The 17,918-nt window shown below is 43.1% G+C and overlaps 1 protein-coding gene across 1 annotated transcript in view; it reads left to right on the forward strand.

Moving 5' to 3' along the window:
• Window positions 1-3,801, forward strand: part of LOC145404263 (cell adhesion molecule Dscam2-like) — a 77,836-nt gene extending 74,035 nt beyond the window's left edge. The window contains exons 31-34 of the mRNA XM_080275785.1: window positions 967-1,139; window positions 1,912-2,085; window positions 2,372-2,561; window positions 3,438-3,801. Of these exons, the coding sequence (XP_080131911.1) occupies window positions 967-1,139; window positions 1,912-2,085; window positions 2,372-2,561; window positions 3,438-3,801 (901 nt within the window). The remainder of the gene's footprint in view (window positions 1-966; window positions 1,140-1,911; window positions 2,086-2,371; window positions 2,562-3,437) is intronic.
• The last annotated feature ends 14,117 nt before the right edge of the window (window positions 3,802-17,918 follow it).

A 17,918-nucleotide genomic window follows, 5' to 3' on the forward strand; every position in this document is an offset into this window, starting at 1 on the left:
ATAGCCAGACGCCATAATTCTGTAAGGGGTGGCCGTTTGTCTTTGTTTTACGAGGAGGGGCACTAACCCTCCGCCAACCCACTTGTTGACACCATAGCATACACAAAATATTCGTAACTGTTTATAAATATATGTATAATACCTCAAATTCTTATAAGATATGCACCTATGCAACACTCAGGTAACTCTGGAACTGTCTCCCTCTGTCTGTATTTCCTGCTAGCTATGATCTCCAGTCTTTCAAACGCAGTGTGTCCAGGCATCTCGAAATGATCGGATCTTGAATTTGGCTCTCTCTTGTATCTTATTTTTCTCTTGGAAGGAACAGTTTACGGGCTCATGGCCTTTGGTTCCTTCTTCCTAGCATAAAAAAAAAAAAAAAGCAGTTAATATTCACCCTCACACGGCTACACATTTGAACCATAACCGCCGCACATTTGAATCACAACCGCAAAATTCAAAAATGCTTGCACCCAGACGAACTAACCTCCTTGTTCAATTCAGTTTACACTGAACACCTTCCCTCTGTATATAGTAAATTCTGTCATACATGAACATTTTTGTGTCTTATATTTTCTTTAATGTTTCGTCTTTCTTTCCTTTACTCTGGTTTGGTTTATTGCATGATCAATTTAAATTCGGCGCAAAATTTGAATGTCGTCTGATAGGTAGGTTTTATTTAGATTTTCGCCTTCTCTCTCTCTCTCTCTCTCTCTCTCTCTCTCTCTCTCTCTCTCTCTCTCTCTCTCTCTCTCTCTTACCCATATATGTGTCCATCTCTCTCTCTCTCTGTCTGCCTGTCTGTCGGTCCGTCTCTCTCTCTCTCTCTCTCTCTCTCTCTCTCTCTCTCTCTTACCCATATATGTGTCCATCTCTCTCTCTCTCTGTCTGCCTGTCTGTCGGTCCGTCTCTCTCTCTCTCTCTCTCTCTCTCTCTCTCTCTCTCTCTCTCTCTCTCTCTCTCTAGCGTGGGTAGCTCGGATGGCACACTACAGTACGGTCTCTCCCTCCACGCCCTTCCCCCCGGTGCCTGTATGGACGCACCCTTACCTCACCCCAGCGACAGCCACCCACCCCAGCGGTCACCAGCCTACGGTCAGGTCCCCAGGCAGCGCTCACAGTCACACCACAAAGAGACAGGTGAGGCAGGGGTGAGGCAGGGGTAGGTAGGAAATGGGTGAGGGTGAGGCAGTAGCGAGGGAATGCTAAGGCGGATGTAAGTAGGTGTCACGCTACAATTTGACAGGTGAGGCAGGGGTGAGGCAGGCACTACAAGGAAACAGGTGAGGCAGGGGTGAGGCAGTACAAGGAAACAGGTGAGGCAGGAGTGAGGTAAAACAGGTAAGGCAGGGATGAGGTAGTACAAGGAAACAGGTGCGGCAGGGGTGAGGCAGTACAAGGAAACAGGTGCGGCAGGGGTGAGGCAGAAACAGGTGAGGCAGGGGTGAGGCAGTACAAGGAAACAGGTGCGGCAGGGGTGAGGCAGAAACAGGTGAGGCAGGGGTGAGGCAGTACAAGGAAACAGGTGAGGCAGGAGTGAGGTAGAAACAGGTGAGGCAGTACAAGGAAACAGGTGCGGCAGGGGTGAAGCAGAAACAGGTGAGGCAGGGGTGAGGCAGGCTTAGATAGGAGTCACAGTAACAGATGTACAAGGGAACAGAATCACATTTAACCCATTCAAACTGATGGTGTAGTGTTTATATAATTTTTGCTTATTTCAGACGATTATAATTATCTTAGGAGACATTTTTCAAACCAAGTGGACTAAATTTATTCGTAACTAGCGCCTTAAACTCAATGGATCGTTCCTAAGTTGAATGAAACTGCCTGAGATTAGAAAAAAAAGAATGAAATATCCGCCCTGGAGCCGAAATGGATAGCTACTGTACGACCCTCTCTTCCACTGCCCCAGAGACTGCATACATCAGTCGTGCCAGGCGAGATGGGGAATACGGGAGTCGACCGAAATCAATGCCCAGCGGTGCCCACGATGCCCCAGCCCCCCAGGACCACCAGGGGGCATGGCAGGAGGATGGCAGGAAGGACACCCGGAGCCGCGACCACCCCCCGAAGAGCCAAGCCAGAGGTTGAGTCGGATTTCTGTATGTTTGAGTTTAGCAGACAGTCAAGGTTATCCGAATGCTTTTTTGCTTGACTTGACTAACCTAACCATACCTATCTAACCCAACCTTGAATGTGGCTCTCTTTTGTTTTGTTTTTTTTCTTGGAAGGAACGGTTTGCGGGATCCTGGCCTTTGGTTCCTTCTTCCTTGCATAAAAAAAAAAACTAACTTGATCTAACCTGTCTGGCCTAACTAAAGGGCGTGAGTGTCTGGAACTGCAGTGCTATTGGTTTTCCTTCATTGTTTCAGCGGACACTCCTGCTGGTGGTCAGGACTCGAGCACGGAGAGTAACGATGCCAGCTCCCCCGTGCAGCAGCCCCGCCACTACCAGCACCAGCAGCACCCCCAGCACCAGCAACAGGCAGCAGCAGCTGCAGCAGCAGTAGCAGCAGGAGGGCGCGTGACCCCCCACCCGCTGCCCCGTGTTCGCCATGCCAGGTAGTCTCAGGTAGTGGAGGCAGTGCTATGTAGGTGGAGCCTGGCTGCTGCAGCCCACCACTTCCCTCCACACAACACACACACGCACGCACGCGCACACACACACACACACACACACACACACACACACACACACACACACACACACACACACACACACACACACACACACACACACACACACACACACACACACACACACACACACACACACACACACACACACACACACACACACACAACCTTTTTTGAGGTCCCTCCACACCATCAGTGGGCACAGTACCATTCAGTGTCTAAGCATGATGATAAAAGACACTGTAAATGATAAATATTACAAGTACGAATATTGCTTCCCTTCACCCTGCCTACCCATCAGTTCCATGCATACATATTTCCATATTCCAAACACCACAAATGCTCGCTTTTCCTGTGGGCGGGTCTTCTCTTTCCAACCCTTCCCACGCACTCATCCACTCTTTCATTTTTGCCTCAGTTGGCTCCCCTTCTCATACTGTCCTTATTATTATTATTTTTTACACCTGCATTAGCGAAGTGAGAGTGGGTGTTATGCTTTGCTTGACGTGTGTGTGTGTGTGTGTGTGTGTGTGTGTGTGTGTGTGTGTCACGCCTCTTGCTTGCCTAACACATGAAGTTTTGCCTAGAATATTAGATCTTCGACGAAGGGCGGTGTTTAGGGTCACTTCGGAGAGCTCTCAGCACCTTTTTCTCTGCTATTTATTTTACCTGATGCATATTTTTGTCATCTTGTACGTGACTCAAGAAAATTCGTCGATACTAGAAAGATAAGTGGTCTGGCTCCGTTAGACGAAAACCAGCCAACTGAGAGGGTTAAGGCAGGTCTTTATCAATCCACAGGGTGAGGAGTGAGTCGTCCTCGAGTGACAGTTCCTCCCTCACTCCTCCTCGACCCCTGCACCCTCCCTCGGCGTTCTCAGACTCGAGGGAGCTGAGCGAGGCGGAGTGCGACCGTGAGATGCTGAAGGGTGAGGGAGGGAGGGTGAGAGGGCCTGGCGCGAGTAGCAGAGACGTGGAGGACAGCATCAAGGCCGGGTTGGAGGAGCTGCTTCACCGCTACGAACACCAGCAACAGCGGGAGGAGGACAAGCATCACCAGCATCAGCAGGAGAAGCAGCACCAACACCAGCAGGAGAAACAGCAGCAGCAGCAGCACGAGAGGCAAAGACCTTCAGATAACAGCCACTACACCATAAACGTATAATGCTGATAACACACGCATACGATACCCTTTTCACACTAACTTGGCCTAAAATTGACATCTCTCTCTCTCTCTCTCTCTCTCTCTCTCTCTCTCTCTCTTGACAATTGAGTTCTACCAATATAATAACGCTATAAGATGATGCCAGTCAGGAAGAGGTGCTGTGGAAAGGAGGTAGGGCAGTATCGATTTGTTTTCCTGCCACTGAGCTACGTAAAATTAGCTACAAGAGAATGAAGATCTGGGCCAGGTTGAGGTGAGGAGGGTATAGGTCTCTTACTGCTTTCTCCCGCCACTGCCAACTCACTCATAGGCAGGGTCGTCTGTATATTGCACTCTCCAGGTTTGTGTGTTGCTGGGAGGGCTCGGATTGCTTTTGTGTGTGGAGGAGGCATTTTTAACCAACCTCAGCCAGCAGACAAACACGCAAATAAACACTATAAAACATTAAAAAGGGTTATTATAAGGACAAAATCATACAGCTTTCGTTTTTTTTTTGGGGGGAGGGGGTTCAGGAAGTTCCCTAACACATTTCCCTAAGCGATTTATTTTGTTTATTCCACATTGCTGCCCTCTTCTGTGTTATATAAATCTTTCCAACATTAAAAGGGATATTGGAAGTAAAAAATTATACTGGTTTGTTTGTATTTTTGGTTCAAGAAGTTCCCTAACACATTTCCCTAAGCGATTTATTTTGCTTATTGCACCTCATCCTCCTCCTCTGTGTTGTATAAATCCTTCCAATATGACCATACTCTGCATACATAACGTACAAAAGGATATTAACCAGCCATAGGTGGCGTCACTCGACTCAGGTGTTCATCCACCTTTAATGGGTTGGCAGGTAAAATGAGCACCTGGGGTAACACCTAGGGGGGGTAACTGTGGTAACCTGGATGATGCAGTGGCCTTGTAACCCAGGATATTGGGTGAAAAGCGCCACAGACTCAAAGGTCTAAGTTACAGAGAGCAGTGCGCCTAAGTACCTCGTGGCATCTGTCACTATCTTTACCTTTCATATCCAAAATAAATCACTAAGGAAGAGGTGTCAGGGAGCTTCCTTAACTGACAAGAATGCCAATCAGCCGCCCCCGCAACACGAGAGTCGAGGCACGCAACTTACCAACCATCCTGTACACTACGCAGTCTCTGAACTACACTACTTCCCCGCCTTCACGTTGGGGAGAAGCACGAAAGACGAAATAATAGACTAGATTTTTCTCCCCGACCGTTCATTCACGAGGGCTATAAAATTAAATAAAAAAATGAGGGAGAGAGCTAGTCTATAATTCATTGTAAAAACATATTTGGCCACGAAGAATAGATGACGCATTTTTACACACATGCACATTCAAACTTCCCCTGTTCCCCTCTGCCTGTCAACCCAATATACGTATCATGGCTGTGTTGTCTATGGTAATGCTACCCTTTGTCAACGAAAACAAGTAGAAAAATAAGTTGTGGAGTATTGTATAACTCTGTGTATGTTTATAATGTTTATATGTTGTCACAGATTTTTGATTCGATGGATCTTGTAAAAATACGGACTGCACAGTTTCAATAAACATTCCACCCACTTTCGAAAAATAAAACATGTTTACCTGTGACTGTAAATAATGGTATGCTTACAATGAATTTATTATGCACAGCTACGGACAAAAATATCCTTACACATTTTAGTACAGCATCTTTGAAACTCTTGTGATTTATTTTGAAAACTTTGCCGGGTTCTAGAGACCACATAACTGGGTTTCTAAAGTCATCTGTCACTGTCTTGTTATTAAGCACCTTGAAGTGTATTAGTATTCATGTTCGCGGCTGTACAGCACTTCTAGTTAGGATTTTTTGTAGTAGTAGTAGTAACTGTAGTAATAATTGTAGTTGTTGTTGTAGTCCCAGGTTTATCTGAATGTGAACTCAGTAGACTGCAGACTAAATTTACTTCTCCTCTGCAATCCAATATCCTCTCGTCTCAGGGGATAGGGTTGGAGCTGAGAGGCGTTTGCATAACCAGGCAACGGAGCCACCCAGCCATGTCAGTGCCACCGCGTGAAGGAGCCCATTGCAGTGGTTCGGCTATCTTGTAGATGAGATTAGTGTTTGTAAATTCTATCTATCTATCTATCTATCTGTCTATTGCCAGACGCCTTAATCCCGGAAGGGGTGGACACAAACAAATCTCCTCCATGTTGCCCTGTCCCCCGCCATTTCACTGCCTTGCTCCCAGCTCATATCCCCCTCTCTCATATACCTCTCCACTCCATCCCTTCATCTCACCCTTGCCCTCCCCCTCTCTCTCCCCGCTTCCACCTCACTCGCATACACTCTCCTCGTCAGTCTCTCTCTCCATCCTCTCCACACGGCCAAACCACCTCAGTGTTTCTCAATGGTACTTTTCGTTCATTGTTTATCATTGTGACAGTTAGTAGAGAACAGCTATGGTACAGTATATTGGTTTGTATTTTGCAACGGTACGGTGTAACTTGATGGTAAGCGGTGGCGACTATCATCCACTCACGTGATGTAGCGTTGCCTGCTTCTTCCTTCGCCTTTATCACTCGTTCTGTGTCTATCCTTCTCTCGTCCTATTTCTCCCATCTTTCCTGTCACTTTTTATCACTCCTCTTTCCTTTTCAGGTGGCTTTACATTGAGTGATAAGCCTAATGGTTTCCTGTAAGCCAGGAAACCATTTACAACGCTGACTGGATGTGTATTATGGCGATGATACACAATGGGATGGGAACGTATTTATCACTGGACACAAACAATGGATTATGGAAAAGGCAGGATTAATTTTAGGATGCAAAAATCAGCCAAGAGAAGAGATTTGATAAAAGAATAGGTAATGGGTGGACTACGGTATATGGGATGGCAAATTTAACACAACAAATCTAGATGAGAGAATCAAATCAAGTTCAAAGTCGGGTATTCCTCTTGAACTCCTCTGTCACTCACTCACTCCCCACTCACTCATTCTCTGCCCCCCAGTCACTACCTCTCACTCCCCACTCACTCATTCACTTCGAACTCTTGCACTCGCTCGCTCGCCCACCACTCTCTCACTCATCACTCAGTCGATTCTTCCTTACTTATCACTCACTCGCCACAGGGTCACTCAGCCACTCGGTTCCCACCCACTCACTCATGCATTAGCTCACTCACTCCCCACTTACTCGCTCACACAGTCTCACTTGATCATCCATTCGCCCACTCACTCGCACATCCCCCACTAATTCATTCTTACACTTCCCTCTCACTATTTCACTCACTCACTTGCTCAATCACTCAATCTTTTCATTAGTCCATTTACCTTTTTTTTTTTCTTCAGGAGCGTAGGAGCTAGACTGCAAAATCCCGATGCTCAAAGGATGTCCAGCCTCACTTTTCCACTAATGGCATTATGTGAGCAAAAAACGCTAAACATTCTTCGGATATAAACTTTTCCAGGCTCATTCTGGCTGGAGCGCCTCAACCAGCTCAACCACCAGGCGTCAGAATCACCAGGGCAGCCGTTCATTGTTCAGAACTGGATCGACCTGATAGAAAAATGTTCAGGCCGGTTCTCTCCAGTCAGACCACCACAAGACACCCATGTACTATCCCGGAGAAATGGTGTTTTGAACCGGGTAAGCGTGAATGTTAATGCAATGTGTCAGGATTTTGAGAGTTTGAATGATGTGTGAATGGGAGTGTGGCTCATTTAACTGGACGAACATTCTCTCTCTCTCTCTCTCTCTCTGGGGGAAGGGGGAGGGGCGTTCTCGAAAAGTTATTTAGACAAATACCCTACACAGTATGAAAACGAAATCGATATATGACGTTGCTGACAGGTGGCCACCACAGTACATCACTCTTTCCACTCACCCCGATACTGATTGATTGAAATTATTGTTGTAAACTGTAAAGATATGCAGAGTACTTACACAATAAAAGAAGGTGGTGGGTCTTGCCACACGCCTCGTTCAGGAAGTACACAGAGTCATAGGTTATGAATTCGTCGCTGTAGCCACACGCCCTTAGCAATAGTGTATGCTATAAAATTTAAAGGAATCTGTCTAATATCACCATCACGAGTGTCTTATTACTATATACAATGAATATAATACATAAATTCATGAATTACTCGATTATGTATAACTGAAAAGTGGGAATCAATGTTCAGGGAAACGACAACCACATAACTTCAGAAGAAGACTGTCTAATAAACAGATAAATAAATAAATAAAACATTGAGTGCCTGTTACACATGAGATATCTCTACATGTAGAAGCATTATATTCGCTCTCTTGCTGCTTTGTAATGAGATAAGAGCTAATTTTCATTTTTCCAGTTTTTTCTACGATAATATACTCCAGCGTTCCATAACAATGGCTATAAATGATATATTTTTGAAGCGTTTATCCGGAATATAATATAAATCGTACAGTAATTATCAGTAAAGGAGTGGGAAGATGGCGGATATTGGCATCAGTAGCTTGTTGCAGCTGTCAGTCTCGTCAGCTGATTAGTGTTGTGGTGGTGAAGGTGTGCAGGTGGAGGCAGAACTGTTAACAAGGAGGCATTTTCGTCAGCATTACACACCTCCAAGAACCAAAGATGGGTTTGTCACGGTATAGGATATTAAGGCTGTAGTGTCCACCGAGTTCCTCATACCCACAAGAAGAAATATTTTATTGTAAGTCAGAGTATTGGCCATGCTAACGTCTTCGTGTTGAGTATAATTTCCCGGTCTTGTTTATTAGTAGTAGTGCCGTTATTATTATTATTATTATTATTATTATTATTATTATTATTACATAACCCCATTATCTTGCATGACAGCACAACCGTTTTGGCCTAGGAACTGGTAAACCATAGAATTTCTGCTGTCTAGTGTATTTTTTCAGATGTTTTTCAAGGTGACTTAAATGATATTGACACATTTATTTATTTATTTATTCATTTATTTATTTTTTGCTTAAATCTTCACTCAACCATGTCCAAAATAGAACAACCATACATTATTCCTAATTATATTTCCCAGGTTTATATTCTTTTCTTTACAGTTTTTTTTTTTTGTTGATAAATTTGAAGGTTGTTTTGCAATGAAATGTAGGATATCTTTTTGCTGTTGTGTGATTTATTCAGTTTTGATGTTCACAAATGTCAGGGATTACCAGTTTTTGATATCGTTTCAGCTCTTGCTCGATGGTGATAAATCACTGGATTTTCCTCTGTTTTTCCGTGTAATTTGTTTTATTTATATGATCGGAAATTATATTTTTTTAATTTAAGATATCCCCTGCCACAGAATATGTGAATTACAAACAGTTTTAGGCTTTTGCCAATCCTGACATGTCATAAGTTAACTGAGACCCCAAGCAGTTCAGTTAAAAAGAAAAAAAAATCCAACATGTGCTTAGATATATATGGTATTGGCCTAACACTCCCGGAAAGCGAGCAGGAATGGGAGAGAGCCTGTTGCTTAGAGAGGCCACGGCAGTACTGAGTAGCCAGGTGGCAACTCGGCCAGTGAGTGGCTAGAGTAGGCTGTCATGTGACTCAGTCTTGGCCAACTAGCAGGCAGGGTTACAAAAAGGGAATGTCGGAAGAAAAGACGCTTGTACAGATTAGATCTAATTACAGTGTAGAATTCTCCCAAAATAACCAGATCCATTGTGGGTTGAAACAAGCATAATACACAGTTTTTTATGGTGGTTTGTCTTGTTTGAACCGACACAATACGTTATCGCCAGTATGTTGATCCATTACATTATCACAATACATATCAGTTCACACATTCTGTTAATACTGCACCTTGATATATATCGTTAATATTCCTGTGAATCACAACTTCTGATGCATAATGTAAAGAAAAATGTTCTCTTGTTACTTATAGTTTAGAAGGCCTCATATAATGTCCACGAGGTAGAGTGGATTATAGAATGAACTGTGTTGTGTTTCAGGTGAGTGGTGAGAGAACAGCTGGAGAGTGTATGGCTGATATACTGAACACAGTAACCAGCTATCAGTGTACCAGAGGAGCTGATGTGAATTCTGCTTACCCCAGCTGTAAGGTAATGATTATGACATAACTCAGATCTCCATGCCAACCCTGCTGACTCAGTGTAGCTAAAGTGCACATACAGCATTATTAGCTTCATAGAAATACCAGCCTAATGACAGCTCGTGTTTCAGGTCCACAAGTGACGTCGCATCAGTGAAGCAGACACATTGGTAGTGTGGTCACAGGAGAGCTGCCTGAGTAATAATCTATCTATCTATCTACTGCCAGACGCCATAATCCCGTAAGGGGTGGCCATTTGACTTTGAGTTATTTGTTTTACGGGGAGGGGCACTAACCCTCCACCAACCCACTTGTTGACACGTAGGGAGCACGTATGGGTTGGTCATATGGTTACCACCCAGCGTTGTAAATGGTTTCTTGGTTTACAGGAAACCATTTGGCTTGTCACTCAATGTAAAGCCACCTGTAAAGGAAAGAAAAGCAATAAGAAGTGACAGGAAAGATGGGAGAAACAGGAAGAGAGGAGGGCAGGCAAGAGTAATAAGTTCACACCTTGTGTTGTTACTCAAGAGAGCGTTTGGTCTCACTGTCTGAGCATATTCTGCCGGAGACACTTGAACCAAGAGTTGTGTTACATAGTAGTGGTTGTCATTCAAAGGAATATTCCGTTAATCATTTGATATGTGATAAGTGTGGAATCTGAATACTGAAATACCTGTTGTGGTATCCTTATACTGTGCATATAGTTATTCCCTGTAGAAGTGTTGTGCATAGAAACTGAAGGGTTACAACGAGGAGTGCAATGGTTATTTCAGTCTCATTATCATTATCATTGTCATCATCATCATCATCAGTCAGTAATTGTTCACTGCAGGAGGAAGGCCTTTCCCATCTTTCTCCACATTGACACATTAGCAGTTAACCTGTTCTGTCCAGCCCCACCAGTCTTCAGACGTCATTTCTCAGTCCTGCTTTCTGTATCGGTCCTGCCAATGTACTTCTTTGCTTTGAAGTTATGGTAATTATATGTTTTCGTGTGTTCCTATATCCAGGAAGTTCCCTTCTTATACTAAATTGTCATACTTAAATAATCCATTGCATTCATCAGTGAATGCATCTAAGTTACAGTCCAAGGATTTTATTAGATACTGTTAACTGGTTTTCCACTCATGTGATTTAATGTGAAGGCATATTTTAATCCTTCGTGTTCTTGCTTAATCAAAAACTCATAATTTCATTCTTTTTCTTTGCATGAGTTCATTGTCCTGAACTGCTAATATCAGGATTGCCCGTCCCAGGTATATATATTCTACATCAGATTCCAGCACCTCATCACCAATGTATGCAGGAAGAAATTGTGAGCATTTGTGTTTATCAGGGTATTGAAAATTATGATTCGTTAATAATGTCGTTTTAACAGCTATGGTTCTCTTGTAAAGTTCGGTATGTTGATTTAATCTGTGTGTTGTCAGTTATCGTGCAGTAGTAATTATGATAATCTTGGCAGTTATTCATCAGTAGTAATGGGAAACTTTTCACTGTGATGTTGGTCAGTGATTATAATGGAGACAGATAGCAAGGCAGGCAGTGAGGTGGAGCAAAGTGAAGACAAGACTGAGTTTGGAAAACAGTAAGAAATGTGGGAGGGATGATGTAATGGAAAGAGTTAAGAAAGAATCAGATGTGAAGTTAAGGTGTGAAATGAGTGAGAAAACAATGGAGGTGGTTAAGGAAGAGCAAAATGTGAAGTTAGAGTGTGAGATGATTGAGGAAATAGTCATTGGTGAGAATGAAAGTGTTCAAGACACAGTTGCCCTTTCAACTGAAGCTGAGAATTTCAGATGTATAGAGTGTGGTAAGCTGTTTACATGCAAGAACCAGCTTTTGCAACATGCGGTAGTTCATTCAGGGTTGAAGGAGTTTGAGTGTAGTGAATGTGGTAAATTGTTTGGGAAAAAATTTAGCTTAATGAAGCACATGCTGTTTCATTCAGGAGTGAAGAAATTCAAGTGTGATGAATGTGGTAAACAGTTTAGTCAGAAATGTGATCTCATCCGGCACCTGGTTATTCATTCGGGAGTAAAGAAGTTTCAGTGTGATGAATGTGGTAAGCAGTTCACTAGGAAAAGTAGCCTCACTCAGCACCTACTTGTTCATTCGGGAGTGAAGAAGTTTAAGTGTGACGAGTGTGGTAATGTGTTTGGCCAGAGGAGCCACCTCACACGACATTTGCTGATACATGCGGGAGTGAAAAAATTTAAGTGTGATCAGTGTGATAAACAGTTTACACAGAAATTTGATCTCATCAAGCACTCGTATATTCACTTGGGAGTGAGGTTCTCGTGTGAGGAATGTGGTAAATTGTTCCGTCAGAAAAGTTATCTCGCCCAACATTTGCTTATTCATTCGGGAGTGAAGAAATTAAAGTGTGATGAGTGTGGTAAACAATTTAATAATAAAAGCAACCTCACCAGGCATTTACTACTACACACAGACATGAAGTTCAAGTGTGGTGAATGTGGCGAACAGTTTAATACTAATAGCAACCTCACCAGACATTTACTAATTCATTCAGACATGAAGACATTCAAGTGTGATGAATGTGGTAAGCTGTTTAGTAAAAGAAGAAATCTCAAGGACCATTTAACAATTCATTCAGGAGTGATGTTTAATTGTGATCTGTGTGAAAAACAATTTAAGTATAAAAGCAGCCTCAACCGACACCTACTGGTTCATGAAGGATTGAAGAAGTAGAAGGGTGAATAAAGTGATAAACTGTACATCAAAGCAGGATATGGGCAGACATGTTGTTATTTGCTGAGAAGACAAAGAGCTGAGGATACTGAGGTGGTTATATGGGGTTATGTCAAGTGGCCTTAAACAGTTACTCTTGAGTGGCTTTAGTCACCCCCAAAGTAGCTGTCCAATCATAATATACTCATTACACACATACAGCAGCACAATACCTGCAACAGAATTTGGATAACAGTAACAAATGGTTTATATTGGGTTATGTCAGGTGGCCTTAGAGACTTAATCAAGTGCAACTTTTGCTTCCTGCCTCTAGTACAGTTGGCTGCATGTGAACCTGGGACAACACCAGTGTCAAGATGAGGCTCAGCATGTGCTGCACTTGACAAGCTTGATGTATTCACATATTTGTTGGCTGCAGTCTAGTGAATGAACAGGGTTGTCAAATATAAGATGAAAGTGCCATGTAATCATAATTCATTACCGCCAAAAGATGTAGCTAGACCACGTCACAGGGATACTGTCCCAGGGTCATATGTGGCCAGCTGTACATACCCAGTCATAATAGCCCGTTATCTATATTAGCACAATACCTGCAACAGAATTATGGTGACAGTAACACATGGGTCATACAGGGTTATATCAAGTGGTCGTAGCTTTGGGTTACTCATTTGTGACTTTAGTCACACCCCAAGTACATATCCAGTCAGTATTATACTCATTACACTCTTACAGCTGCACATTACCTGCAACAGAATTTGAATAACACAATAATGCACAAGTTATATGGTGTCATATCAAGTGACCATAGAGAATTAATCCCAGATAAATGGGAATACTGATTTCTAGCTCCCTAAAAAGTAATGTTAATAGTTGTAGACATACTGCATATTGAAAATACTATGGAGTGAAATAATTATAAGAGTGTTGGAATTCTGGAAGATGTGTAGAACAGCCAAATCAGTGGCTCACTACCCAGGGATAAAATATGTGATAGTGTATACTGTTCTATTACTATATTAAATTTGTTACCTAATTATGAACCATGCATGGTGAGTTCCTATTTTGAGCAGTACCTTTTTAGAGAATAGAGCTGAGAGTGTTTGGTAGGCAGCTGAATTATTTTATCATTTGCTGTATTCATATGACATTTAAATTTTTGTATCTTAATTTATTTGATTTTATATTAGTAAATAGCTTCAGATTACAGTACTTAAAAGTGCTACACTTCCAGCGATGCAAGCCTGGGAGAAGGCTTCTACCAAGTTCTGGTGTGGTATTCCATACTTAAGTCTGGATCCAACATAGCTATTGTTTCAAGTTTTTTCAGGCCATGCTCTGGCCTGGCACAAATCCAGTCTCCCTGATGATAACAAATATGTATGGAAGGGCAGCAGGGTCAGTAAAACATGACCATCAGAATCCGTATATATTGTCAACCCTCATATAGCCCCATGGAAATCCCTCAGTGATGTCAGGATGTAAAGTTCCAGTCTAACTGGAGGACCAATGCAGCCCAGTTTGAATTATCGTGCACTTCATCTTGACCAAATGAGGATGTTTCTCATACCATTGTCCAAAAAATATTTTTGTCCAAAAGTATTTCTATCTATCCATCTACCTATCTATTGCCAGATGCCTTAATTCCAAAAGGGGTGGCCAGAGACAAATTGCCTCCTCATTACTTTATCCTCTGTCATTTGGGTGACCTCCCTCCAGCTCACACATCCTCCTTCCATACTGTATCTCCCCACACCATCCCATCATCTCATTTTTTTTACAGGTGAGAATATGTATCTGTGCTTGTTAAACTTGAGAATGATTATTCCAACAAATACGCCAGGGTGAAGGGGCTATTAATGTATATTCTTTATTATTACTGCTGTGTTTTTAAATCAAATACTAAGTAACAGTGTACTGCATATGTATAAAGTGATACTTTTTAATTTTTTACAACTAATGGTTGAGTACTGTACATATGTCTGTTTATAATATGGTATTTATATATAAATATTTGTGTATGTAAATATTGGTTGTTGTTGCAATCTGAGGCTCATCTGCAAGTGAACCCAGCTGACTGCGGGAAGTTGGCCATTTCAGCAGGCTACTCCCAGAGGTCTTCTGTTTCAGTCATTTGAAGGATTGTTTATCCTGTGATATGTGCATAATATGAGCAGTAGTGTTTTGGTGTGAGGGCCGCATTGCAGTATGGGCATAGTGGATTAATTGTGAGTTGTATTTTGTGTTGGTATTGTTGCAGGGAAAGGTGATTGTCATATCACAGTTTGGCTTGGTGTACATATGTCTCTGGGGTAGTTTCTGACAGTTGGATGACTGGTGGTAGTTCATGAAGGATGCTGCTTAGTTAAAGGTTTTAGGCGAGAAAATAACACATACATCAACCAAGGAGGTGAAAGAAATTGAGGATACAGTCACAGGGAAGATTCAGATATCAGCACTGCAGGAACAACTGAGAATGTTGCTTGCAATGACAGATGCACAGGTAACCCCTGGGTAAAGAGATCTTGACAAGACCTTGGTCCTAGACTCTGAAAGTGAAATCTTCTCCTTGAAAAGAAGAGAAAGAACCTTCAACTCAAATTTGTATGTCCCAAGCCTCTGAAGCAGCAGGATGGGACCTACCACTATGAGGACAGGAAGGAGGGGAGGAACACTTGAGATATGGACACCCTCACATATGAGATTTTTGGCAGGACATCATTAGCAAGGTGTCTGCATGCATGGCTGATGTTTCCAAAATGCTGGCAACAGTAACATTTGGGTAGAGATACATACTGCTTCACCTTGTAGTGATACCATGAAACTGTCAAAACAAGAAGCAGATGAAGCATATTGAAGGCAGTAATGGGAGTGGGCATTGCAGACAAGATGCCATGCACTCTTTTATGAATACATCCACCTGTCACCTCACCTTAGCAAGTTCCCTCTGGAGGACCTCCACACTATAGCTGAGGAGCTGTCTGAGGTAGACCACACCACAAAACTGATTTTGGGAAGTAAGAAAGCCGCAGGAGACAGGGAAATTTATCAGCCTCAGAAATGACTTGAAGTTACTAACATCAGGTAGCTTCATTCACCTTGACCAGTAAACTGCAGTCAGCCTGAGTAACAACCTTAGGAGTGGCACCACAAGTTTGAAACAAAGCACAGTGCACCTGGAAATATTTTGTTCATGCACATCCTACCTTTTTTTACTTCGTACAACAACAAACTCTGTAACAGATGAAGGCTCGTAATTCCCATCAATACTTCCTTCTGTCACTTAACATTTTGAAGGACATCAGACATGCTGACAAACAGCAGCCAAACTGTGATGTGCAGACACAAAAGTCTCAAACCTGGCCACTAGGGAGGAGGCAACAAAAGGTCTGGGAAAAAGAGAGTCAGAGGATTATGCAGGGCCATTAACAGGGAGACAGTAAAAAATGTTGCCAGGAGATGCAGGGTCATGGGCCTGGCCACCTGCTGCATGAGGACAAAAAATGAAGAGAGAATCTGCCGTGTAAGACAGACATAAAGTTTCACTTCCCCACCACAGAGCCCAACAAAAAGAGTTTGAACAACAGGGCACAGAGCACCTGTCAGGCCCACAGGTAGTTTCACTTCCCCACCACAGAGCCCAACAAAGAGAGTTTGAACAACAGGGCACAGAGCACCTGTCAGCCTCACAGGTAGTGGAGCAGAGTAGGTAACCACAACACAACTATACTAGGGAGTAGGCTGTAGCTCCAGCTGATCAGCGGTACTCCCAAAGAGAAAGGAAAAGCTGGTGATGGGTAGAGCTGGACCTCCCATTTCACTAGCCACAAGGTCTAGCTCTTGATCATCCCCCAATGTTAACCTTTTTCAGAGTGTCACTAACATTGAGAGTAGGCTAGCATACTTTCCCAGACACATTTCTCCAACTGTCTACGGTGCGCTACACAACATGCACATTATGCACCACACATTACACTCTACTGTGACACAGGAATTGGTGCCAGCAAGGGCATGCAGCTGGAAAACTTTGCACACAGTACCTAGTGGTGATCATGGGAGGAGGCATGAGGCAAGCTCCATCAGTGTTCCTCTGTCTGGGTGGGGCTGTGTGGGTAAGGCCTCTGGTCTGTTTCCACTGTTTATTTTCTCCAACTGTTGAACAGAGGCTGCTAGAGATCCAGCAACATGGAGTGCCACCATTAGGTGACCATAGCCAACACATGCAAGCATGTTGGAGTCACAAGGCAAAGAACTGCATGATAGCTTTGCAGCAATGGAGTGCCAGGTCATGTGGTGCCCTCTTGGCCCCATCAAATAATGACCAGCTGATTGACTTGGTGCGGCCTCACCGAACCACTCATCTAACCAGACCAGGTAACCAAAGAGGCATGTTTCTAGCCACAGGGTGCAGTATCACTCAGTCTCCAAGCGACCCATCATAGGACTCTTTGCACAGCAAACTCAAGGGAGGGAAACAGCATGCCCAAAAATGACTGGGCAGGGAACATTATCGTTACCAACAGGGCCCATCCACTGGCAGTGAAGGCAGAGCACTTAATCCATGAGACTGATGGACATCAGTCTGAGAGAGGCAACCAGGCCACTCAAATAGAGGATACCATTGTAGTCATATAATATCATACAGCAGCAAAATACAGTATAACAGGCATTATACTATTCAAGGAGTTGAGATGATGATGATGATGATGATATCCTACACCCTAGACCCTCAGTGGGTGATCTGGGGCTGGTTGTTAGTGTTATTATTCCATTTGTTTGTACTTTAAAACACTTGTTAAAGGGAACCTGATGGTATAGTGGTTAGAATGCCCCAGCCTGAGTGACAGACTTGAATAAGCATAGGGTCCATCCCCAAGAGGTGAATTGAGGCTTTTGATAGTGTTATGCCACCAGGGGGAGTAGGCTGTTCATCTGTCCTTAAATGTACTGGACTACAGCGGTCTTGCACCGCAGAATCTTTAAGAAAATAAAATGGGATTGGCTTTTCCTGTTTTATAAGAAGATAATGCAAAAAAACACAAATTATTGACAAAACAGTATTCCGGACTGGTTTGATCAATTTTGTCTTTCCTGTACAAAAGCACATTAGTGAAGCCATTAAAAAATTATAGTTTTGTCACTGAACACTCATTTTTCTTTGGTCCTGTTACTTTGGCTTGAGGCTAATTTGAACCCTGAGGACTGTGAGGGGAGTTGAGGGATGTTTGGATAACCTGGTAGTATTATATCTGTGACACCATGTAAAGACATCTGCCGCCAGCACCGTGTTTATCTGTATCGCCGTCCTATACCTTTTTGGTGCTAGAGACACCTTTGCATTGTAACAGTGATCAAACCAGG

This window comes from Coenobita brevimanus, chromosome 63 (genome assembly GCF_032717465.1).
Source record: "Coenobita brevimanus isolate Jiangsu-jjx chromosome 63, ASM3271746v2, whole genome shotgun sequence".
Classification (NCBI taxonomy): Eukaryota; Metazoa; Arthropoda; class Malacostraca; order Decapoda; family Coenobitidae; genus Coenobita; species Coenobita brevimanus.